The sequence below is a fragment of the Limanda limanda genome, chromosome 21, assembly GCF_963576545.1.
Source record: "Limanda limanda chromosome 21, fLimLim1.1, whole genome shotgun sequence".
Lineage (NCBI taxonomy): Eukaryota > Metazoa > Chordata > Actinopteri > Pleuronectiformes > Pleuronectidae > Limanda > Limanda limanda.
The window spans coordinates 18,985,667-19,010,508 of record NC_083656.1 but is presented as its reverse complement, the minus strand read 5'-3'; the positions used below and the strand labels follow the sequence as shown (position 1 = coordinate 19,010,508).

Genomic DNA, 24,842 nt, shown 5'->3' with positions numbered 1-24,842 from the left:
AGCTTTTGCATAATATGTGTAATTTGTGTTGAAAGTTTTTTATTGGAGTGCTACATACGGAAATAGAAGCTCTTTGTTTGAATTGAAGAGGCAGAAGACTTGGACATGAGTCAGACACCAATCACAAATGTGAAGACTTGAGACTCATCATAATCAAGAAAGATTCACAAAACAACCTTGAATTTAATACCATAGAATTGCTACTTCTTTTAAGCATCAATCTTTTGACTAGGAATGACTTTGTGTTATGCAACAGACAAAACAGGAGAAATCATGATTTGTTTAGAACTATAACACAAAGTCTGTGCCTTATGTCTTGTTGGTCTCGGCCTTAGGACTTCATGTGAGTTAAGAAGACTCTTGATATGAGAATAGATTTGTGACTTTATGCCAAGAGACAGCATAAACCTAATGTTGGTAGGTTGGTAGGTAAGTGGTTGTGGGTGGGTTTAAGTAGCTCAGTAGGTTGTAGGGGGGGGGGTATGTAGGTAAGCAGGTGGGTGGTTTTAGGTTGGTAGGTAGATAGATGTTTATTTGGTCCTTTAATAAAATTCATAATGTGCCATACAGCATATGTCCAACAGGCAAACCACTATGATGAAACACAACACCATACATCACAATAAAGAAACTCAACATAGTAACAGAACAATACACATCTCTAAATTATATCATAGTAAAATGCTGTATTATCACACACAGGGGTTCAACTGTTTTCCTTTCCAAGTTTATTCAGCAGTTCAGGGACAAATGATCTGGAAGCCTATTTGGTTTGGAAGGACAGCACACTATAGGGAATGTAATACATCTAATCGACCATCCCTCCCTAACCACTCGTCACTCACAGATCACATGGAAGTGTCGACCAGTAATCTCACTGGCCATATTGACTATTTTATGTAGTTTCCTTTTCAATTATAATGAAAAATACCAGGCCATGTAGCAAAAACCTAGAACACTGTCAATAATGAAGTAATAGAGAAGGAATGATTATGTCTGTATCAGTTATTTTATTTAACCTTTTTATTTTAATAATCTCCTTTTCAAGGGAGGCCGGGCCAAGATAGGCAGCAGCAGAGATACAAACATGAAGTACAAAGTAGACCAGTTAAAAACATGTGGTTACAAACAACACAGTGAGATTAATTCACTGAGTCTAAAGTCCTGCTGCAATGTTTTCTTAGTCGCAGGTACAGAATAAGCAAAAGCCCTTTTCCCCAATTTATGTGTGAACATTTGGAACAGACATAAAGCTTAATGCCAAATACACTTAATGAGGAAGCAGGCCCAGAATCACCTTATATTAAGTAGTATATTAAGTTGTACCAGTGACAGTGAGTATCTACTCTAAATTGTTTCACTTTACTTATGAAAAACAGTCACTCCAGACCTTTTCACCTTTTATTATTGTCTCTATATATTTGCATTCATCCACCATTTCACTTCCTTTCCTATACATAAAATTGGTAATCATCGGCATCAAGATAACCTTAACTGATGTGGTGACCATTCCTGAAAACAAAGGTTTTGTAGTCTGGTCCTGGCGAAACAAAAATAAAAAATGCTCATAGAATAATTAGGCTTTGAATGATGAATCATTATTGCACTAACATGTGTTTCCAGTGTTAATGAGTCAAGGACTCTGCAGCAAGCCCTTCAACTTCAGTGTCCCCACTTCAATCCACAACAGATGAAGTGAAAAAGCTTTAAAACGAGACAAGGCCTTTGCTCTCCTGCCTTCCTCACTTTCTTCCTCCCTTTGTTTCATTGGTTCAGTTCGAAGTCTTTGATTCCACTGTGTATCCAGCACGTTGAGCAGCATCCCTGAAACCCCGACTTTCATCTCTCCCCGACTTAGCACACATTCATTTCAGAGGCAATCTCGCTTCTTTTTCTCTTGTTTCTTCTTGTCGATAGTCCTAACCTTGCCAGCCTTGCTTGTCTTTTTCTGTTGTAGCCCCGGGATGTGAATACCAGCCGTGAATCAGATACAGATCACGCTGGAACTCACTGTCCTCAGTCTTAACTCTATCACAGAGCAGTCCCATAGGCTGCTACTGTCCAGAGGCTTTTACCAGTTAAGATCACAAGGTGTTTCTCTAATTCTGGGCTTTCAAACACTTTCCAGCCACTAGGAGACCAACTCTCTAGTCATTTTCAGTTCACACCCCTAGAAAAGAAGCCGAGTGATAATGAAGTGAAAAATCCGGGGTTTAAAATTAGACTTACAGCTGCCTCAGCCGCATAAAGAGAGCCTGAGGGCCAGACATAGGGCTTTCCCCTTTTCCAGTCCCCAGTGGATCGCTCCTTTCCACAAACAAAATAAATAAATCAGAGCCAAGTACCCAGGAGCAAAGTGTCAGCGTGGGCGACCTACCCTATTTCAAGACGCATTATGAGGACAACCTTTTTATCCATCTCTGTGATTCATTTTTCAAAACTCAGTCCCTCTTTTTTCGCCTCTCTATCTTCTCAATGAATTGCAGTACAAGGAAATAATAATGTTATTTCTTTGTTTTCTGTCATTTACTCATGAAGCTCTCCTGCCTAACAAGTTAAATCCCAAACAGCACGACAGTACGGCATGTCACCGCCGTATTCTGTTTGGGTTTAATGTCCTTCAACCTCAAATGTGTTTGTGAAGTTGCTAAAGTGATTTTCACATTAAAGCCTCTCAAGTTAAATTATTCCAATGGTTACTCTTAGGCTTTGTTCTGCTCAAGTGCAAAACACAAATTTGAGGCTTTCTACTTGAAAAATGGCCTCTGCAATTTCCCGTAGTTGTCAGCTGTTGGAAGCAGCTGGAGCTGTGGAGTGAATCCAGATATTCACAGAGAGATAAGATATTGTGCTTCACGCTGGCTGACGCACACACACACTTCTCTGCTTTTTAACCAGCCCTCAATGATAAGAGGGCGACGGCAGCTTTGCAGTCCCGCACACCGTCTGAATGCTAATGAGGATACCACCACAATCGGAGTTGTTAATGGGCGAGTATCCTGACACTAATTTAATTTATTCCTGACCTCCTTTCCTCCTCTACCCAGAGAGTGGTGGGGTACATCCGAGACCCCGGTGTGAATGTCACACAGGTGAACGAAGTATAACCAAGGCATACCTCACTCCTTGTGGCTCAGTATCTAGTTCTGAAGTCAGATCCAAAACTGAATTCTGCAATGAAATACACAGCCACATGCAAGAAAAGTCTTGTGTGAGAATATCCTAAATTTACTTAATTGATGATCAAATATGATACTCTTCCTATAGCTCGACACTAGATATAATGTTTCCAGATGGGGAAAAAATTTGCTGAATCAATATGGTAAGTTAGAGAATTTGATCAGGTTTCCCGGAGAGGATCAGCGTGAGTGCCTAGTGAAGTCATAAAGCAACATAAGCAAATTCCTGACGATGAATAAGACTATTATGCCATGTCTATGGAGTTTCGGGGGGAAACAGCATTGCAGCCAAATCTAGCCTCATGAATACAAAGCTTTTTCACGGCAACGAAAACATGCGATTTTGAAGCATTTGCTGAAAAGACTAATGCTTCCTTACATGACCACTAGAGGTCATGTTATAAATTACTCATAATCATTTGGTCCATGAACAATATCCAATTGTTACTGCTATTGTGTTTAGTTTTTGGCAGTAGACACCTTCCATCTGTGACTTTAACTGTAAAGAGTTAAGGGAATTTTACATTTCGATCATATAAGTTTCTCATATATAAGTACATCTAGGAGCCCCAGAGTTTTTCTGCATTTCTGTTATTTTGTATGCATATAAGCATCTGTGTGCTGCTGTCCTTATCACACGTATGAGCCGTGTTGCCACTCTCCCTGTGTCTACCCTCTAAGACGTGGCCCATTAGAAAACAGATGGCATTGTGGGAAAGGTTCCAGAGCATCGCTTCCTACCAGGCCGTCATCTCACTAGCAGGGCCTCGACGGATGCCACTTTACACCTGCACACTGTCACTCAGAAAGTCCTGATGAAGCTGATGCTAGGAATAGAGGGCTAGAGAAACCTCATCTTCTTCCTATCCGTTTCAATGTGTCTATATTCTCAGCAAAATTTGCTCAGAGTATAGGCAGCATCCAATCTTCTGTGGGAAGGGATTCAGAGTAAGACATGACAGGCAGATGGTTCTAGAAACTGTTGAGGATTGGGCTTTGACATTTAAACCTTGAATTAAAGTCCATGTCAGGCCACTGGCTTGTAATCAATTCGAGATTGACCACATATTTAGAGCTGTAGTTAATTCACCCAAAACGCTTTGGAGGATGGATCCATTTGGCCGAAACACAGATAGAGGTCTATTTACAACAGTAATTTGAGTGCATGACTGTTCCAAACTTGCAAGGTAGCAGCAGCTATACCAGGCATTAGCCAGTAAACACTGGAAGCAGCTATGGTTCAGGAGGTGATGATCCCTTTCCCTGCCGAATTGTCCTTAGGCAAGACACTGAACCGCAAATCTCCATTTAAGGCTGTGCTGCTATTGAAGTGTGATGGAGAAAGTGCTGGACATAGATGCACTGTGTAAATGTGTTAGTGAATGACAAAACTGTACAGTCAAGTGATCAGCAAGAGGAGAAAAGTGCAAATAAATACAGCCCATTTTACCATGAAGCTGTCCTCTCCTCAGTCCTCACATTATTTAAGACCCCTGAGGATGGGGTTAAGATGAGACCTATTCAAATGTAAGAACACCCAATACCCAAGCTCAACAGTTTCTATTATGTTTCGCTTTTATATATTTTTTGTAGTTTATTGGACCAGCGCAAATGAGAGAAGGATGTTATGTTAGATGGAAAGAGCAATCAGATCTCGATGGAGACACTGGATATATTAATACGAGTAGTAAATGTAGTCAGATTTAAATTAAATCTAAATAGAATCTGAAAATGAGTCGTACATTTACTCATTTGGCAGATGCTTTTATGCAAAGTGACTTACACATTAAAGACAACACTAAAGCTTTGGTACAATAGGAGACCTCTAACTGAGTACTGAGTGCTAGATCTTATCAATTAGAGTAAAGTGTTAGGTTAAGTGCAAAGTAAGTGCTAGTTAGTCATGTTAGGCTGTTAGAGGTGTTAGGAGAGAAGAAGCTCTCAGAAGAAAGTAGTTTTCAAGAGGTCTTTGACGATAGAGAGGGACATCACAGCTTTGACAGCATTTTGTAGCTCGTTCCACCCTCAGGGAACCACACCTATGAGCAGACTCAACCACAATTAAAATCTTCTATAAAACCAGAAATTATCAGCTCACGTTCTAAACCATACTGAAGTTTCAATCTCAAAACGTCTCCATAGCATCTTTTAGAATTCTTTCTCTGATGTTTTGGAGCTGATCGCCTTTAAAAGCTTCCGTTTATTAGACAGCTCATCAAGTTTCCAAAATGTCCAGATTCAAGTATTGAATCAATATTAGCTTTTAGACCTAGATTCCCTTTTTTCCATTGACTACTGTATACACAGATGCAAAGTCAGTTTGCTGGCAAGAGACTACCTTTTATCATGTTAGGATGTTCTAGTTCCATAGCTCTCATTCCGAGCACAACAGCCCGTCAATAGTATCAAATATTTATCGTCATACCTGTCTTCCATCAAAGCCAGTTCCATCAAGCTGGCTGCCTTTGCCTGTATTTGCCCTGAGGTAAGCACTACAATGTCAGAAAAGTGGGAGTGAAGAAAAAGTCTATTATTTTTATTCACCCTCACGATACTTGTACACTTTATGACTTTGCCAGAGCTGAGAGAACTTTAAATTCGGGAACAAGATGAACTCTCTTGCACCCTTGCTGAATTCCAAAACAGAGCCCTTGTCCACTATTTTGATTGCAATCATCTGCTCAGGCAGAAAAGCTATGACATTATGCCATGCCTTTTACGTGTCCCCCCTTTTCTACCTTATCAGTTTTTATTTGATTTCCAGCGGTGGTAACAGACAGCTAATCTCGCCGACTGGCTCTGTTCTGAAAGCTGGCACTGTGTCAGGAATAACAAACAAGAGTGATGTGCTCGGGAGGAGAGCTGGAATCAAGCTCAGGGGTTGCAGGACAGAAGGTAGAATCAGCCGCTCATCATAAGCAATTAAGTCAGGGAATAAGATAGGAGGTCTAAAGAGGAATTCAGCCAAGAGTAGGCAGTTGGACTCACTGGGATGAAAGAGCCCTCAATTAATATATAAAGTAGGAGTAAAGTATTATTTTGGTTCAAATCAAATAGCTGTATGGACTTTGGTGCACGTAGTATTCACCAAGCAAAAAAGATGGGTCTTCAGCCATTTTAATGGCTTAGTGAGGCTGTATTTATATAAATGATAATGTCAGCACCGTATCACATGCAGAATGACAATATTAACATACCAAAGTAATGATAACAATGTCCAAATCTTGGCATGCCAACATATGTTAAACGCTGAATATGTGTAGCTGTTGCTCCTGGAAACGACTTTTCAAGACGTTTTTTAAATAGTCATTAAAACAAAGTATTGAACATGAATATTTGTACCAAAGTATATGATTATTTAGACATTTCACTCGGAACAGCAGAGTTTTTAAACTGCTGTTGATACTGCTGGTGGCAACAATGAATCCCAGAACTAAATGGGTCATTGTAGGTGTAACGTGTTTAAAATGGTGATCAACGTGATAGTTCTAGAGATTTTAAAGCATATATTTTATTTCAGTCTGCAAATAAGTAATGGTACAAGTGACTGACATTGTCTTTCCTGGAGCTAAACTACTGGCTTAATATTTAAGCAAGCCTTTCTTTATCCCCAAAAAATATGTAACTTTCTGCTTTAACACCAATACAATGAGTATAATTTTGTCTGCATTGAAAATCACACTTAAGAATGTATAAGTTATACACAACAGACACTACTCCTATTACTCATAATTGACAATTTTCACAGGGACAACGCCTTCATACTATCTACTACTATCTTACTTTTAAAATGAAAGCAAATAAGCATATTCTTATCCAACTATTCCTGCAAGATCATTGTTGACTTTTAAGAGCAGAGGAATACTGGCTGAAGGCTCAGTACGTCTGGCCATGGTTGATAAATAACATTTGGTGCAAATGAAAGCTTCACACATGAAAACTTCTTGGTATCAATTAGGAAGTGAACCTGAGCTACAAGAGTTGAAAGAAAGCATGCAAACTCATCCAGCCCTTGATCTTCACAGCCTCAGGCCTACTGCCAGTTTTACTTGTGTCTTCTACGGGAGGATAAGGGTTTCGCAAAAATTTTACACGGAGCACATCATTTGTATTTTAAGACATCATACAAACTTCCACAAAATTGTGTCGGAGCAAGAATCCGGGTTACACATTTCAATCAAATTGTCGATGCAAAATTAAGCTCCCAGCAAGATTTGGAAATGTACCAAGAAACCTCCCTCGCCATCAAGTGCTCGATCCAATTGATTTGGTCTGCACCCGACTTTGATTGCTATGATCTCATGAGTCCAAGCAAAGCCAACAAAGGGAGAAACCGCCCCAGGGCTCAAAACAACTGCCCTAAAAAATCAGAGTTGTAGAACTGAGTAACAATTGAAACATGCCCGGACCAAATTAAAGACGGAGAGGAAAGAAAAGAGCTGCAGACAAAGACATACTACAGATTCTTCTTTGAGACTGAGACTCAAAGAAGGGGACTTTAAATGATAATCCCTAGACCATGGTTAATACAGTGTTTCAGGCAGGTACTTAAACTGGCATGCTGAATAAACTGCCTCCTTTAACTCCAGTCCCAGTACATTTTATTCCACTTGTTTTGGTTGACAAGAGGAGTTATCCTAAAATGCCATCATCCTGAAGGCCAGATCTGGGAGATGCTTCTGAGGCTCTTTTTAAATTCCCTTTTTAGCACAACAGACATCTCTGGATAATCACGGACACAAACAAAAGTGCACACAGAATAAAAGAGAATCTGTTTGTGGGCACAGAGAGGTGCTCAGAATAAAACATTTAATACTAGCACTTTTTAAACCACACATGTTCCCCTGATCACTTTCTTCTAATGTGATTAAAGGGGAAAGGATGGTCCCCTGTTTTCAAGGCGGCTGTTAGACTGTCACATTAAAGGAGCCCAAAGCCTCAGCAGCAGTATTCACGAGCATGCGTTTCTCAACTGCCAACTATTAGGAGAATTACTGAAAGGAGAAATGTGTTAAATGGATTCCGTGCATCCTTGTGCTTTCTGCTGCAGTCGGTTTCAAAGTGTTTGTGGTTTTAGTTTTATTACTGTCCATCACTCTCTGGGGGAAGCCGACAGTCAGATGTGATTATACCAATGTGAATACACCGTTACTGTCAGAAAAATAAGCCTCTCCTTCTCTACACAGGGTTGATATACAGGGCCATGGAACTGAGAGTTTTCAGGCTTAAGGGAGCTATGATCTCCAAATATATTTTATGTTGTTTGATCTTAGATTCTATACACGCTATGTGGTGATGGTGTGACTGTGTAGCATTAATAATTGAGGAAGCTCATGCAATGCAGAACTTTTGTAATTTATACCTTGAATACTGCAAGTGTGAAAAAGAACACAGCTGCTTTTGAAAACAATGTGCGTCACAATGCATTTGATCTTTCCATCAAGTGAAAAATGAAAGTGCATTCTTCTAAGTTAGTCCCCGAGGAAGTGGAGCCTGATTGGATTCTCAATGTTTTACACGGGTCCATTGGATTGTTGCTTACATCGCCGAGATATACCTTAACAGGCTGGACTGATCATAGACTAGACTAGTCTGTTTTTTCTCTTTCTCTTCTTATGAAGTTCTCTTCTGGTCTTGAGGACCACTTAAAACACTACAGTACAGTTTACAGCCATCCCGCCAATCATACAGTGCATCTATGGGCAGCAGTTTTTCTACGAGGGGCAATTCTTGGATTACACTCTCGTATTTTATTGTTGTCATGTCAATTAACTTGTTGCATTTCCCACTGCTGTCATAGTATTCTAGCACAACAGCCCTAAAGCACATTAAAGGTTCAGTGTGCAGAATTTAGTGACATCTAGTGGCAGAGTTGCATGTTGCTGCTGAGGTCCCTCACTTCACCCTCCCCTTCCAAACATGAGAGAGAACCTGTGGTGGACTTCAGTTGGGTTAGAGTTAGTCAAGGGTTTTAGTTTGTCTAGTTTGGGCTACTGTAAAAACCACAGCGGCCTCCTTAGTGATATGAATATAATAACATTAATATAATTCCAACGGATAGTTTTAAACGTTTTACTTTTTTGTTGAATTTATTGAGCCACCGAACCCTTCAGGGACTTGTCCAAATGTCTTACTCGACAGTATCTCTTTTCCTACTTTCCTACTCTTTGTCAATCACAGTGAGTTCACAGTGACAATGGCAATGACAAATGATTCTGGGGTTCTCTTTCAACATTCATGAGGTATCTCACTATGGGACACGCCCTTGCGCTGTTCCCCAGAAGCAATTTTACACTCGCCAGCCCTGACTGGCAGGCAGACGTGACGTCAGTCCAGAGAGGAGGGACCTCCTACTCTATATAAGACCGGATGTCACGTCACCGCCTTTAGTCTAAAACCTCTTCTCGCTCCTAGAAGCATTATCTCAGACGGCAGGTGTAGCTAAAGGCTAACAAAACTGTTCACAGAGCGAGCTAACCACTCGGTCGCCGAGCGTTACCTCGAAACTACATAGCTGGCTGGGGTTAGTAGGTGGCCACCATACTATCTACTCAGCCGCTTCCAATTAATCAGGAAGAGATGGCAACCATGGACCCGGCTCCTGTCCTCACCATGGGCAAGAGCAAGGTGCCACCGAGGTTGTGCACGTGTGGGAACAAAATATCGGGGGCAGATACCCACTCTGTATGTTCAGCGTGCCTCGGGCTGCAACATGCCCGAGAATCACTAATGTCCCCGGACACCTGTGAGCACTGTGCACGCCTCTCCACAAAAACACGCCGACGCAGGCTAGCGCGCCAAGCTAGTCTGGCTGAGGTGGATCCTGTGACTGGGGTAGCCGTCCCCAGTACACAGGACAGTGCGGAAGACACCCATGGAAACACCTTTCCCGCGGGTGCCAGCTGGGGCGATCAGCTTGATGCCGTAGCACCGCTAAATGACTCCGACGAGCCCGATACCGACCTAATGTCTGGCCAGGCCGGGACCGTCGGAGGTGACACCGACTCTCAGGAGTCTATCAGCCTCGGCTCCGAGGATGACGAGGTGGACGTGGAATCCGCGTTCACCCCAACAGCCGCGGGGCTGGCATCCGAGGATGGTTCATGCGGCCCACCGGCTTCCAGCATGGACCTGCACAAGGTCTGTAAGAAGGCGGCATGAAATTGGGAATTGCGTGGCCGGAAGCCCTCACCGAGACCACCATGTCCCGCTATGAGGGTAAAAGGTTTCCCAGAGCAAAAGCTTCCACTAAACAGCTGCTGCCTGTGTTTCCCGAGTGCCTTGAGGAGGCAACACGGTCCTGGAGTAATCCACTCTCCGCCAAAAACCCCGTCCAGGGAGCGGCGATGTTGGATTGGGCTGAGATGGAAGGAAAAGGCTTCTCCCACCTGCCCCCGGTCGAACCTTTACTGGCGACTCACCTCCACCCGACACGGAGGTCCACCATGACCTCAGCCGGACCCACCCTGCCCTCCAAAGCGGACTGTTTCCAGTCGTCACTGACGGAGAAGAGCTACAAAGCTGTGGCCACTTCGGTGAAAGCTCTGAATGCCTCTTCACTGTTGCTCGCTTACCAGGCTGAGTTGCAGGATGACATGGTGGCGTCACCTTCCACGGCTGTGTGGGACGAGCTGTGCGTGGTTACGGACCTCTGCCTGCGTCTGCACAGATGCGCTGTCCAGGCATCGGGGAGAGCCATGGCCGTGATGATCACCCAGGAAAGAGCTCGGTGGTTGAATTTATCGAGCCTCTCCCAAAGGGAAAAAGCCCAGCTCCTCGATGTTCCCCAGGAAGGCGCCGGCCGCTTCCCCAGCCGCACGCCGGCAAACATTCTCCCACGCAGTGGCACGGCCAGGATCCCAGTTCCCGAAACATCAGACGCACCCTCAGGCGGGCGGTCGGGGCCAGAACAAACCACAGGAGCCCAAGGGCACCTGGGCGAGGAAACCTTTCACTTCCAGCGTGACAGCGGGAGACCCACCGGCTCATCCTGTCACTCTGGGAGCCAAAAAGAAGAGGCGCGTTACCTAACGCACCTCCGCCTGTCGGGGGGGGGACAGGTCCAGCCAGACACTTGCTTCCCTCCCGGCGGAAGGGGTTCAGCTCCGAGGAGCTTGTTCCAGAACCCACAAAAGGCGTGCAGAGGCCATGTTGGCATTCATAGCTCACGCAAAATCAAAAAAAGGAAAGATCTGCGCTGCACAGAGTTCTGTGGAGCCGCAGCCGAGTGTTGCCAAAAGCACACGGTGCACAAGCAAACACAAAAGTATTTTTCCCTCTGTGAAATGTTCAATAAATGTCATATGCGGTGCGCACCCAGGCCAAATGCCGAGGGCGCAGCCTCATTTGTTCATAAAAAACAAACAAAAAATGACAAAAGCTATCAGTGGGATAGACGAACAGAACAGAGGGGTGCGGGCTCGCTTAACGCCACAAGGGGGCAGTATGACTCCACCTATGGCACAGCAACTCAGCCTGCCTGTTGCAAACGGTAATATGAGCGCTGCTCAGGCTCTGGGGCCACTGGCGGCTCGAACCCGAGAGTGGCGAACCTGTGGGGTATCGGAGTGGGTATTGAAGACTGTGACCAGGGGCTACAGGCTTCAATTTGCGTCCATTCCACCCCGTTTCAACGGGATATTGCAGTCACAGGCGCAAGGAGAAAATGCGCACATCTTGCAGACAGAAATTTCTGCTCTGCAGGAAAAAGGGGCTGTTCAGGTGGTTCCTCCAGAACAGAGCCAGAGTGGCTTCTATTCAAGGTACTTTCTGGTCCCGAAGAAGGACGGGGGTGTACGCCCGATAGTGGACCTGCGGTCACTAAACACACACTTGAGGCGGTACACATTCAGAATGCTGACACATTCAGCGCTGATCCGTTTTGTGCGCCCAGGCGACTGGTTTACAGCCATAGACCTAAAAGACGCATATTTCCACATCCCTATCTACCCCCCTCACAGGAAATATCTCAGGTTTGCCTTCCAGGGCATAACATACGAATACCTGGTGCTCCCGTTCGGTCTTTCGTTAAGCCCACGGGTGTTTGTGAAATGCACCGAGGCAGCGGTGGCACCCCTGAGGGAGGGGGGTATGCGTATAGCGATGTATATAGACGACTGGCTCATAGCGGCACAGTCGCCCCAGCAAACTCAGGCCCACACAAGTCAGCTCACATCGCATCTGGCAGCCCTGGGTTTTGCGGTAAACTGGGAAAAGAGTGTTCTGATTCCAACTCAGAAAATCACATTCATAGGGCTGTCCCTCGATTCAGTCACGTTCAGAGCGAGTCTGTCCGCGGAAAGGATAACAGCTTTCCAAGCTTGTCTGGCACTTTTTCGCATGGGGGGCGTGGCTAAAATTCAGGTCGTGCCTCAGACTGTTAGGGCTGATGGCCTCAGTTCTGGTGGTCACTTCACTGGGTCGTTTACACATGAGACCAGTTCAGCGCTGGGTGGCGTCGCTCAAACTGAGCCCGACGCACCACCGTCATCACCAGGTCTTAGTCTCTATGGCCTGCGTCCATGCGCTGCGCCCATGGAGATGCACAGGTTTTCTGACCAAGGGCGTTGCCATGGGAACGGTCATGACACGGAGGGTAATTACAACAGATGCCTCGCTGGCAGGCTGGGGGGCCACGCACGAGGGCAGGACAGTGAGCGGAACCTGGACTTTACTAATACAGTCCGCTCACATAAATTGTCTGGAACTGTTGGCTGTATCGTTGGCACTGAAACAATTTTTGCCTCTTCTCAGAGGGCAATATGTTCTGGTCAGAACGGACAATACCACCGTGGTGGCATATATCAACAGACAGGGGGGGCTGCGCTCACGTCATCTTCACACATTGGCACACAGACTTATAGTCTGGAGCAGTTCTCACCTGTTATCCCTCAGGGCGACACATGTGCCGGCCACACGGAACTGGGGAGCGGATTTGCTCTCCAGAGGCAGCCCTCGCTACAAGGATTGGAAACTCCACGGCGAGGTGATAACGCAGATATGGAGGAAATTCGGCCGGGCTCAGGTGGATCTCTTCGCGTCAGAAAAAAACGCACAGTGCCCGATGTTTTACTCCCTGACCGGCCGGAACGCCCCGATGGGGGGGGATGCTATAGCGCACGAGTGGCCACAGGTTCTACTGTACGCTTTCCCCCCGTTAGAGCTGATCACACCCACTCTGGCGAGAGTGCGGGAGAGAGGTCATGCCTTAATTCTTATAGCTCCCCGCTGGCTGGGAAAATACTGGCTAGCGAAGATCTACCAGCTGTTGTGCGCTCCGCCGTGGCCTCTGCCTCTACGGAGAGATCTCCTGTCACAGGCGCACGGAGAGATTTTTCACCCGCATCCAGAGCGCATGGCTCTGTGGGCTTGGCCCGTGAGAGGCTGAATCTGACCACAGCTGGACTTCCACAGAATGTCATCAAAACCATTCAGAGCGCCAGGGACCCTTCTACACGCCTTGCATATGATGGCAAATGGCGTGCGTTTGAGGATTGGTGCGCAAAAGCAGGTGTGGAGGCTTTTCAGAGCCCTCCATCTGGCATTTTGACATTCCTACAGGAACGTTTGGACAAGGGGCTGGCGTTCTCCACGGTCAAAGTGTACTTAGCTGCTATTTCAGCATGTCACATAGGCTTTGAAGGCAAAACGGCAGGACAACATCCTCTCGTTTGCCAGTTCATGAAGGGCGCACGACGGACGCGGCCGGTGTCAAGAAGCTTAACCCCACCGTGGGATTTAACTCTGGTGCTTGACGCGCTATCTGGCGCACCTTTCGAGCCACTGCAGCAGGTAGAGCTTAAGATGCTCTCGTTTAAAACGGCTCTCTTACTGGCGCTGACATCTGCAAAGCGCGTAAGCGACATTCATGCACTGTCAGTGAATCCATCATGCATGCGGTTTTTTAGGGAGGATTTAAAGGTTTTTCTCAAACCAAATCCCGCGTTTGTGTTTTTAACTCGGCATTAGCATATCGCCCTATTGAACTGTCGGCCTTCCATCCTCAACCGTTCTCCACGCTGGAGCAGGGACGGCTGAATGCGCTCTGCCCGGTGCGCGCATTGCGCACTTATGTGGACCGGACATCTGGCTTCAGGAAATCAGAGCAGCTGTTCGTGTCTTGGGCTACGCCGCACTTGGGGAAGCCTCTCACGAAGCAGCGTTTGTCATGCTGGATCGTGGAGGCAATTGCCACAGCCTATCATTGCAGGGGACTACAACCCCCCATAGGCCTGCGTGCTCATTCCACTCGGGGGATCGCTGCGTCATGGGCACTGTTCCAGGGCGTGCCTGTGGAAGAGATATGTGAGGCAGCCAGCTGGGCAACGCCTCATACCTTCACCAGATTTTATAATCTGGATGTCACTGTACCCCCATGGTCTCATACAGTTCTGAGCGTGGGGGCAGTCACAGATGTCCCTGTCTGACTGACGGACTTAATCGTTCCTCAGGGGTCTTTCGATAAGCTTATCTGGCAATACGGGAGTCGCTATATCCCATAGTGAGATACCTCATGAATGTTGAAAGAGAACTTAAGGTTAAGGAGTTAACCCCAGTTCTTTGAAACATGAGTGAGGTATCTCACCAGATCACCCTCCTTGCCTGGAGCGAGGAAGAGGTGTGCTTATTTTTTAGACTAAAGGCGGTGACGTGACATCCGGTCTTATATAGAGTAGGAGGTCCCTCCTCTCTGGACTGACGTCACGTCTGCCTGCCAGTCAGGGCTGGCGAGTGTAAAATTGCTTCTGGGGAACAGCGCGAGGGCGTGTCCCATAGTGAGATACCTCACTCATGTTTCAAAGAACTGGGGTTAACTCCTTAACCTTAAGTTCAGCAGCCTGAGTCCTCTTTTGAATTATCAGGTGAACAGCTCTTTGTGTAGCAGTGGTGTTGCAGCTGCAGGGCTCTGTGTCCCGCAGTCGGTCTTTAGTTACTAAGGCTCGGTTACTGCAGGTCACTTCTGCAGTTTCAGACAGAAAGCAGCAACCAGCATTACCTCAGGCCGAGTAAACAGCCGATTCTAAACAGGCACGTTTAGAACAGGCATTGCCCTAGTAGAACAGTACTAGCAGTAACTAAGCATCTAAACCCCCCTTCCTCATTTCCAGCATTAATATTGGAGGGGCTGTGTTAAACAGAAGACCTTTATTGTAGGATACATTTTGGCTTGTGATAGGAAAACTCATAACATTAAAATGACTGGGTTCCATTTCGTTGGGCTAGTTACAGGTTCAAGCTTTGATTGATGTAACTAAGCAAGCTTAAGTGGAAGTTGTGAAAAATGTAAACGTTGCCATGAAAAACGTTTATTTTTTCCAGAAAGTGACAAATGTGCCCACTTCATGCAACGAGGGGCCAGATGTGAAGTGAATGTAAAATACTCTTTCCAACTCTCTATTTTACTTTTTACACCTGCACTTTATATCTGTCATTTTTATGTTTAAAACACCATTAATGCTTTTAGAGAAGACAGAAATAATTCACTGGTGTGTCTTTTTTTTTTTACATTTAATGGAAACTTGCCCCGGTTTATTCACATCAGTTTGTTATGCCTTAACTGAACCACTACAGGAAAGCTAGAAGTACTTCTACATTTAGACATGGAGTGATGAGACTTTGCTCAAACTATTTTGTTTCAAGAATATTCTGGCTTAAACCACACATATTTGCAATGCACAGATGTCGTTGGCAATACATATAATCCAGGGTTTTTAAAATTGCTAATTATATTGTTTTATATGGGAAGAAAGTTATCTTTAAATCTATTTCCTAATACCTCGGATTTGTTTTGACTCTCATATAGCAATAATGCAACAACCCTAGGGATAACTGTATGTCGGTCTATAACTTCACCGTGCGACGGCCCATGCAGCCCTGCTCGTATTTAATTTATCACAAGCAGTCTTTACTCCCCTCTTTTTCTCCTGCCTTCCCATGTTCTCTACATACATCCCCTCCACCTCTGTCCGTCCCATTTACTCTCCATATCCTGACTGAAAGAGCACAAGTAATCTTGTATTTTAATCAAATACCTGATGCTTTTGCCATGATTCAGTGCTTACAGCTGCAGGCCTTAAGAGAAGATATTAAAACCCATCTGATGGCTGCTAAAGCATGTGTGCTATTCACAGTTGCTGTCTTATTTAGTGCATTCATCTACTTAATGACCGTTTCCATTGCCTATTTATTCCTGTGCGGTGGCAAGTACAATACTCCGACATTTGAAACGTTATTACTTTTTTTGTTCAGGTGTAAGATTGTAAGAGCTAAAACCTCTATTCATTAGTTAATGTAGGCTTTTATAGTTGTCCGAATGTAAATAGAGCACTGAAGCCTAATAGCTGAGTGCACAGAGTAGTTAGTGGAGACTTCTTGTAACAAGGGGTAAATTACTCTATTGATCTGTGTGCTCAGATAATGATGATGTTCCTCATGTTTTCTCATTACAAGCATGCGACTGATGCTCTCTATTACTGTACCTGCCCACTACCACCAAGTTTGCCCCAGACAGTCGACAATCTCCTTTATGACTTGTTTACGTTCGCCAGGCTATTACCTCTAATGTGGTAGTGCATTGAGATCATCACTATCCGTTAGGGGAGGACCAGTATGCAGTGCAATTGTCCTTTTCAGCCCCATCGCTCCTGGAAGCTTCTCGGAACAAATTAAAAGCACATTTAAGCTGCTTGAACAAAATGGGGTGTATTAGAGGGGCTATAGGAGATGCAAAGCGGTGGCATATGACATATGAGGAAATGTGACAAAGGGTGCAACTTATGGTGGTTCTCATTTACACTATTAAACAAAGGAAGCCTCAACGCACATCATACTGCACGCCCAGCCTAGCATTGTGTTTCTTTATATTGCTGAGGCTGTGATGTCTTCTCACCACTCTGCATCTATTTATTAGAACGGTGTGTGTTTGTGTGTGTGTGTGTAAACGTGTCAGCTGTCAGGCGCAGCGCCGATGCTGTTTGCTTGATCAGCTATCTAAAGCAAGCCGTGTTGCCAGCTTCCTCTGTTGTGTTGGTGTGTTTTTGATACACTCAGTGTGATGGGTTGAAGTAGCTGTCAGTACATGTGCAAAAGCTTGACAGTGTGTACCAGGTCTCGATCTGTAGACCGCGATCCTCAGTCAAAGCAGACAATCAGGGATATAAACAGGGAGTACAATGTTAGCATAAACATGGAACTTCGCTAAGGTCTCTTTACCAGTTTTTATCTTTCTTATACAATGTTTGTCCTGGAAGTTATTACAGAGATGGGTAAAGCACACATGACGCAATTAAAAGGCAACCAAAATTAAAGGTCCCATTTTGTAATTAAAATTGCGAATTACTCTTGTTTTGAACATTGTTGGAAACATTCTGGATAGTGTAAGTGCACAAGTCAACATAATATATAATGTAGGTCTGTGCATTTTTAGACAATATATATGTCGTCAAATAATTGTTACATAATACATTCAATATGATAAAACTAATGTATAATACATAATATGTAAATATAAAGTATGCTGAATATGCTTTAAGAGGCTAAAATGTTAAAAAGTGCTTCCTTTTTTCCTGTTATTTTTAAGCTGATTAATAAATGTTTGTTTGCCTTTGACATATTATGCTATCTTCAGATAAATATCCTCGTAAGGTATTACACTAAAATATGTGCATTATTAAAAGAAGAAGAACACAGGTCACTGATATATAGAGGCTCTGTAATTTCCTGACCACTACACTTTTTAGCAAACATGACTCAAATGGGAGGAAGTGGTGCATTTGTTGGGGACTATTTTCAGCAGCAGATTAATCCACATTTGTTGCTCTGGTGAGTGTTTCTGGCAACAGGACATGTATGTGGGACTGAGTCAAAATTAACTCCAATGTGTGTGTTCTTACTGATGAGGGAACATATCGCCTGGTGTGGCTCACTGATATATTTGTATTAGTTTTTGGACACCAATGCGGCTCTGTTGAATAGCTAGAAAGACCCGAAGCCAGCTTGCATTCAGGGGATGGGAACATTTATGTGCAGTCCATTATCATGAGTCCAGAATTCATGTACTGTTTTACTGCAACGCTGCCTGAAAAACTGAAGTGCAGCAAAGTGTTTCCTGGTGTAATTTAGAGGTAATTTGATATAAAAGCTGAGACAGTATAATCAGTGTGATGTTATAATGTTGAGACATGAGATGAGCACAGCTAGAATTGTTTTTGTTGATTGTCTCCCAGCCCCATATACAAGCATCTCATAGTCCTGTGCTTATTTGACAGGCTGGATTTATCTTTATGAATATATAGCACAAAAGCCAGTGATTTTCTGAAATAGATTCAGCGCAGAGTGAAAATATGAACCCCACATCCCGCTCGTAATAATTACTTCACCACTCGCCCAAGTGTCGAGACTGCAAGAGAATAATGAGAAAGCAGATTGGAATCTAGTGGCTTTGCTTTGTTTGCAACCTTTCCACTGCATTGACTTTGTCTGGTAATTGTTGCAGAAGAAACATGACAAATGAAGTAAGCAAGTTTTATTCAACTGTACCTCCCACCAGCTGGCTAAATGAGGCTAAATGTGATCTCTTTCAACCCCCTTCTCATTAGATTTCCACTTAGAATGTGAGTGATTACATGCTTTCATTCTCTTCTCAGAAACTTTTGAAGTTTTTTCCTGCTCCACTTTGTGGTTGTCTTCCCAAAATCAAAACTTTTGAGGTTTATCAATTGCATATCTAAGATTTCATCATGTAGAGCTTCTTGGTCTTTTTATCTCTGCACAAGCTGCACCGTGATGTTCGGCTCTATTTTGCTGTTGTGAGTACTTCACTTCACTAGCCGGGGATTATCGATCCCACGAGATGAAAGGATTACCAATTAGAAAATGAGCTCCTTTTTACTGTACATGCTGTGTTAGAGGCCATGTCTCGGTTTCACTGTTGGACAAACACGATTACACTCTTGTGTTCTGTCATTCTAACCACACTTCACTACCCGCGCCTCCCAGCCAGCCTCTAGCCATTTACCCTGACATGAGCAATCAGCCTGAACAACAGATATTGTCGGAGAAAAAAAAGCTGTCATCCTGTGCACAGAGTGTACACTGTTTGCTATGAAACAGTCACATGAAACAATAGTGTGAAGATATGAAGCTGGAGAGGCTTAAATCCCAGCCTTGTCTCTTTTGCCTTATGACTTTTGTCTACTTTGTTAAGGACCTTCTTAGATGTCTTTAGCTTCTAAGTCTCTTATATATAAGTTTATATATAAATAAAGCAAATTTATATTTATATTTTTCATATTACTGTTATTTCAAAGTGAGGTCACAAAACTAAATGATTGTAGTGAGTGGGGGACTTACATAATTCAACCTCCGCGCTCAGTTTGTGTTCGCACCATTGTTTACTTAATGCGGTCGGCGTCAGGCTCCTGCGTGGGTGATGACGCCGACCCCAGTGCATGCCGGGTGGCGTGATGACGTCAGGGGCCCGGCGCGACGGGAACGTAATGACGTCCGGGACCCCGGGGCATGCTGGGGGGTATTTAACGCCATCTTGTTTGTTTTGATAAAATGCTAACTGATGCTAAATAAACGGAGCACCACTCGTGTTCCAGACTGGATGGAAGTTGTGATGTGCTTTATCTCAATTTCCACATGATGACAATTGATGGTTAATCTAAATAATCCACAGATCATATCTTGAATGTTGTTGGTTGAAAAGTCAATGCATTACCGTATCATGTCATTTTCTGACCTTATCTATACATTATGATAACATTATTCCTGATTTTTTTTCGTTCACAAACACACACACACAGACGCACACACATAGTCTTGTCTCCTTGACTTTAGAGGAAATTACATCGGCTTACATTCATTTCCTGGAGACATACCTTAACCACAGTTACTACTTGCGTAACCCTAACCCTTAGCTAAATCTATCCTTAAAGGATTTATGTTATGGAGACATGCTTTTTGTCCCGTGAGGAAAAACAATCCCCATAATGTGACTGCGTAAACAGATTTAGGTACCCACAACATGAGTAATACCTGGACCACAAACACACACACGCTCTCAAACAATTTCACTGTCACTGCCATTATACTTCCATCTCATCAAGAAGTCCCACCATAGTTGAAATTTCTTCCTCGTGTCCTACGATTGTCTCACTTACACTATTGGCTAGACAGCCCCTAATGATTTCCATTGGTACTGCTCAGTCTTGTCTGTATCTGTAAGCTTTAGAAGACGTGCAAATAAAATGAGCGCAGAGTACGAACAGAAGGCTCCATCCTTTTCCGTATAACTAAAGTTGAATTTAAATTAGCCTTCATGCGCCCTTTTAATCTCAACCACATGTGAAGTAAAACCAAACTAATGAGCTAAAAGAGGCTATAACCCTGCATAAAGCTGAGAGAAAGTGGAAAGATAGTGATATGTGTATTTATACTGCAAAAGACAGCATTACTCACAGTTCCATAATTAATATCAAAGTATTTTAATGCCCGTGGTTTGGAAAGTTCAGAAATCCACATAGTGTTGACTATATGTGGAATATAAAACCCCCAAAGTCTTCCCATCGCTCGCGCCTCTCTTCCTTTCCATCCACTGACTCCAAAACACCTCTCTCTTCCCGCTCCCTGTTCTTATCTCCTCTTTGCATTGCCTCCCCTTCCTCTCTCTTTCTCCTTTCAAATCATTGATTTTTTCAGAACTTCTATAAAATATTTACAATGTGTGGGCCGACTTCTTTCTCTGGGAATTTAGAGGAGGGGGCGTGATCGTTTTTGAAAGCGAGTGGTAAAAGGAGTGAGGGAGAGGGAGAGGAGGGAAAAGCAAGGGGAGCGGAAAGAAGAGAGGAGAGAAAGAGGCCGATAAGAGCGTTGGAAGTCCACCATAACTCGCCGCTTGAATATCAATGGCTCACTTTGAAACAACTCCTGATTATAAATAAATAAACAGCCCTGATAAAGATCGTTATTCAAGGCTTTTGTAATACCATGTTTACCCCTAAAACCTTGCAGCCCATCATGAGCGCATTCTGGTGATTTCAACCTTTGAACACGGCTCTTTCTTGTTCTCCATCTTTCCCTTTCCTTTGTTTTCACCTGCGGCTCCGCACTCTTCTTTTGTCTGTCGAAATGTGGTTTCACTTTACAACATTGCCTCTCCCTCCTGCTCGGATCGCTTCCTAATTAAATAAAGCCCTCAGGACTGTTAGCGTGTAAGCTCTGTCGATGATCTCGGCTTCAACAAAAACTTGAACTCCTAATCTGTCAAAAATGCAGGACGATGGCCTCTCCTCATTTCTGTAAATCGGAATAAGACCTCAAGAGAACCTGATTTTCCTCACTTTTTTGTAAGGCTTTTACTAAACAAATGCATGACTGCTCTGTCAAGTCAGCCTTCAGTAATGATGGTTTCACAACTAAAGGGGTAAGAAGACTTCACAGCATAGTATAAACATTGTAGTTGTTTTATAACAATTACAAATTATTGTAACGGAAATAAACTTCCCCTCAAATATGGAATGCAGATATTAATCTTTTTGTATTTGGGCAATGAGTTCTCACAGCTCAAGTTGATATTTCTATAGGTAGGCAAACTACTAACAGCAACAGCAAATGTTTTTGGAAGGACTGTACATCCACCCAAAATCACATTTAATTAACATAATATATTAATCAGACTGAGCAAATCAAAGCATAGTGTGTAATGTTTGTGGTTATCTTCAAGCCCCAAGAACTTCCCCTGTGGTACAAGAAAATTAAACTTCCTGTGCTGGAAGGTGCAGTGTTTTCACTGAGCATGATCTAGGCATCAAGTGAGTTTATGGCAAAACTATTTAATGAATTTCAGCAGACAGTGTCATGGTTGGCTGGTTGCTTAGTTTGTCAGCAAGATTACTCAAAAACAATCAAATTATTTTTATTCCACTCTCCGTAACAATTCAAGAAATTTTTTTATATTTTCACCAATTTCCAGGGAATAATTCCTGGATCCTACCGGTGTGTTTATTGGACTGATATCTATAAGTGTGTAATTTAGTGGGGCTTGATCTAATTGAATGGGACAGTTGGGCCTAAGCAGAGGTATGTGCTCTACTGAGTGCAATGTTGCTCAATTCACCACACTCACACAAAACTGATCCTACCATGTAACATACATTACTGAGACAGTTTTCTGATTTCATGAGACGACAAGAACAACTGTGTTAAGCCTCCTTCATGTGTTCTTTCTCAGGTGGGAGGGACGATGTACAACACGGGCCGCCATGTCTCTCTGCGCCTGGACAAGGAGCATCTGGTCAACATCTCTGGGGGTCCGATGACGTACAGCCATCGCCTGGAGGAGATCCGGCTACACTTTGGCAGCGAGGATGGTCAGGGCTCTGAACACCTGCTGAATGGACAAGCCTTCTCTGGAGAGGTGAGAGTGTATGCTTGTGTGCTCGACTGTGTGTGGGCCTTAAAGGAAATGGAATTTTACGGAATTTACAGTTCAACTGGCCGAGATAACGGCAGTACACAGAAAGTTGAGGCCTGTGTGTACAGGTCAGTAAAGAGGCCAGACATGCTGGCATTCACTTTATTTACCTCACAGCAGCAGCTTTGCCATTATGAGTTTCTCAGACCACATTTTTCAAACTTGTCAAGGTGAAAATGGAAGTACTTTTGATAGTGCTGTTGACTGCAAATGGACATCTCCATGGTTATAGATATAAACAGGGGTATATATACAGTAATAATAGGGGTAGTAAAAAAAGTACTTATATTTACAGCATTTCAGCATAGCAGTATTATAAATTGTATCATTCATGTTGATTACCATTGAAAACTAACGGGATACCCATTTGAATGGTATAAATTAGGGGTTGAATATGTTTTTTTCAAGGCCAATAGTGATACTGATTATTGGTAGCCAAGGAGACCAATACTCAATAGTTGGGCATGATATACATTTGCAGTGAAATTGAAAATCCTGGTGTCAAAATGTATTAAAGGGTAGGGGTCCTAAATTGAAGCAAAAGCACTAATACTCTTAGTTTGCTGTAGACTTCAGTGGTAACAGCTTGAGACCCAATGGTGGTGGATGCAGGGAGAAGTGGCTGCACCAGAGATGAAGTAGGTGAATTTAAACGGATAGTTCACCCAGAAATAAAAATTCACTCATTATCTACTCACTCCTTTGATGATGTAGGGGTGGGTGAAGTGTTTGAGTCCACAAAACACGTTAGGATTCTCAGGGGTAAACAGTGTTGCAGCAGAATCCAATACAATTGTATTGTGTTTGAATATCCTACTTCTACTTCCCCATTCGTTACTGTATCTCCTATTACACCCTTGATTTTTGACAGTTTCTCCTTCTTCGTTCGGTCTATTGGTGAGTGTGTCAGCTTTGTCTAGGCCATATTAAAATCTTTTGTCCAATCTTGTTTCCCTCCTGAGCGTACTCCACATTCGAGTGGTAAATACTTTTTGCAAGCTCAGTTCCTCTACTCCATGCTTCGCAATAATATAAGCAATAATTTGCTTCACCATTTTAATATTTTGTGTCCTTTTATGTTCTCTGTTTTGGTCTCCACCAACACCTGAAAAAAATGTCAGGCTCTTCAGCTGCTAAATGCTCCACGATGTCCAATAGCCAGTTGCTTACTTTGTCTTTCTGTTGTTTGGTTCAATGAGCAAGATACCTTATGCTATTTTACTGCAACTGTGGTTGATGAAAGTGGTGAAACAGAACCAGTGCAGTATAATTGTACTTCAAAGGTTCATCATGACAAGCAACTTTGCATTTCACAAATTCATTCATTTGATCCATTGTTCATATACAATTAATCCAGCTTTAAGGTATCAACCAAGGGGCAACATCCTGGCCTGAGCGATGAAGCCGATGCGGAAGTGAAAAAAAATGCAGTTCCATGGGAAGCCGCTACGATTTTAGAGCAGAATAAAACCTGTTTACAGCCTGGTACAAAATTTGGTTTTAGTCTCAATCGCGAGGTTATTCTTTCAAGATAACTCTGAGGGGGGTGAATTTAATTCTAACTTCCTCGTTTAAGCAAAATAGAGGTTTGAAATTCACGTGACGTCACAGTAAACTCGACAGACTGCCACTGCTAGCCTGGTGTCTGCCCGGCTACACCGGAGCTAACAGGCTAACTGTTAGAGTGAACACAGCCTGAGACCATGGACAGGCTTCACCCACACATCGGATGAGTAACACGGTTTGAAGAGCTGCTGGTTCTCCACACGGAGCAACTAGAGGCGTCTGCGCTCCCGTTTCTGTGGTAAGTGAAGTTTAGTCTTTTATTTAGTTGTGTAATTAGTTATTCCCAGGTACCGGTGTCTCTGTAGCAGGCTCGCTAGCTTAGCTACGCTAACCAGCAGTCAATAGACCACCAGTAATAGGATGTTAACCGGGCTAACCGGACCGGACGGGAGGTTTTACCTACACACACCGGGATGCGCCGATCCCCCAGCAGAGAGAAGCGGTAGAGTTTGGTGATGAATCTTTTAAACTGAGAGAGGAGACTGTGTGTGTCCGAAGCTAACGTGTCCGGAGAATTAGCTTCACCACGCATCATAACTAATGTTATAAAGCTGGTTCACTCACCATCCCATTTGACTTGACTGTGTGACACAGATTCTTATTCTGCAGAAACAGATTTA

The 24,842-nt window shown here is 43.7% G+C and overlaps 1 protein-coding gene across 1 annotated transcript in view; it reads left to right on the top strand.

The window, feature by feature from the left end:
- The window catches only part of ca10a (carbonic anhydrase Xa), a 288,939-nt gene that overhangs the window by 196,382 nt on the left and 67,715 nt on the right, over positions 1 to 24,842 (top strand). Inside the window, exon 4 of the mRNA XM_061094461.1 lies at positions 22,414 to 22,599. Coding sequence (XP_060950444.1) covers positions 22,414 to 22,599 — 186 coding nt within the window. The remainder of the gene's footprint in view (positions 1 to 22,413; positions 22,600 to 24,842) is intronic.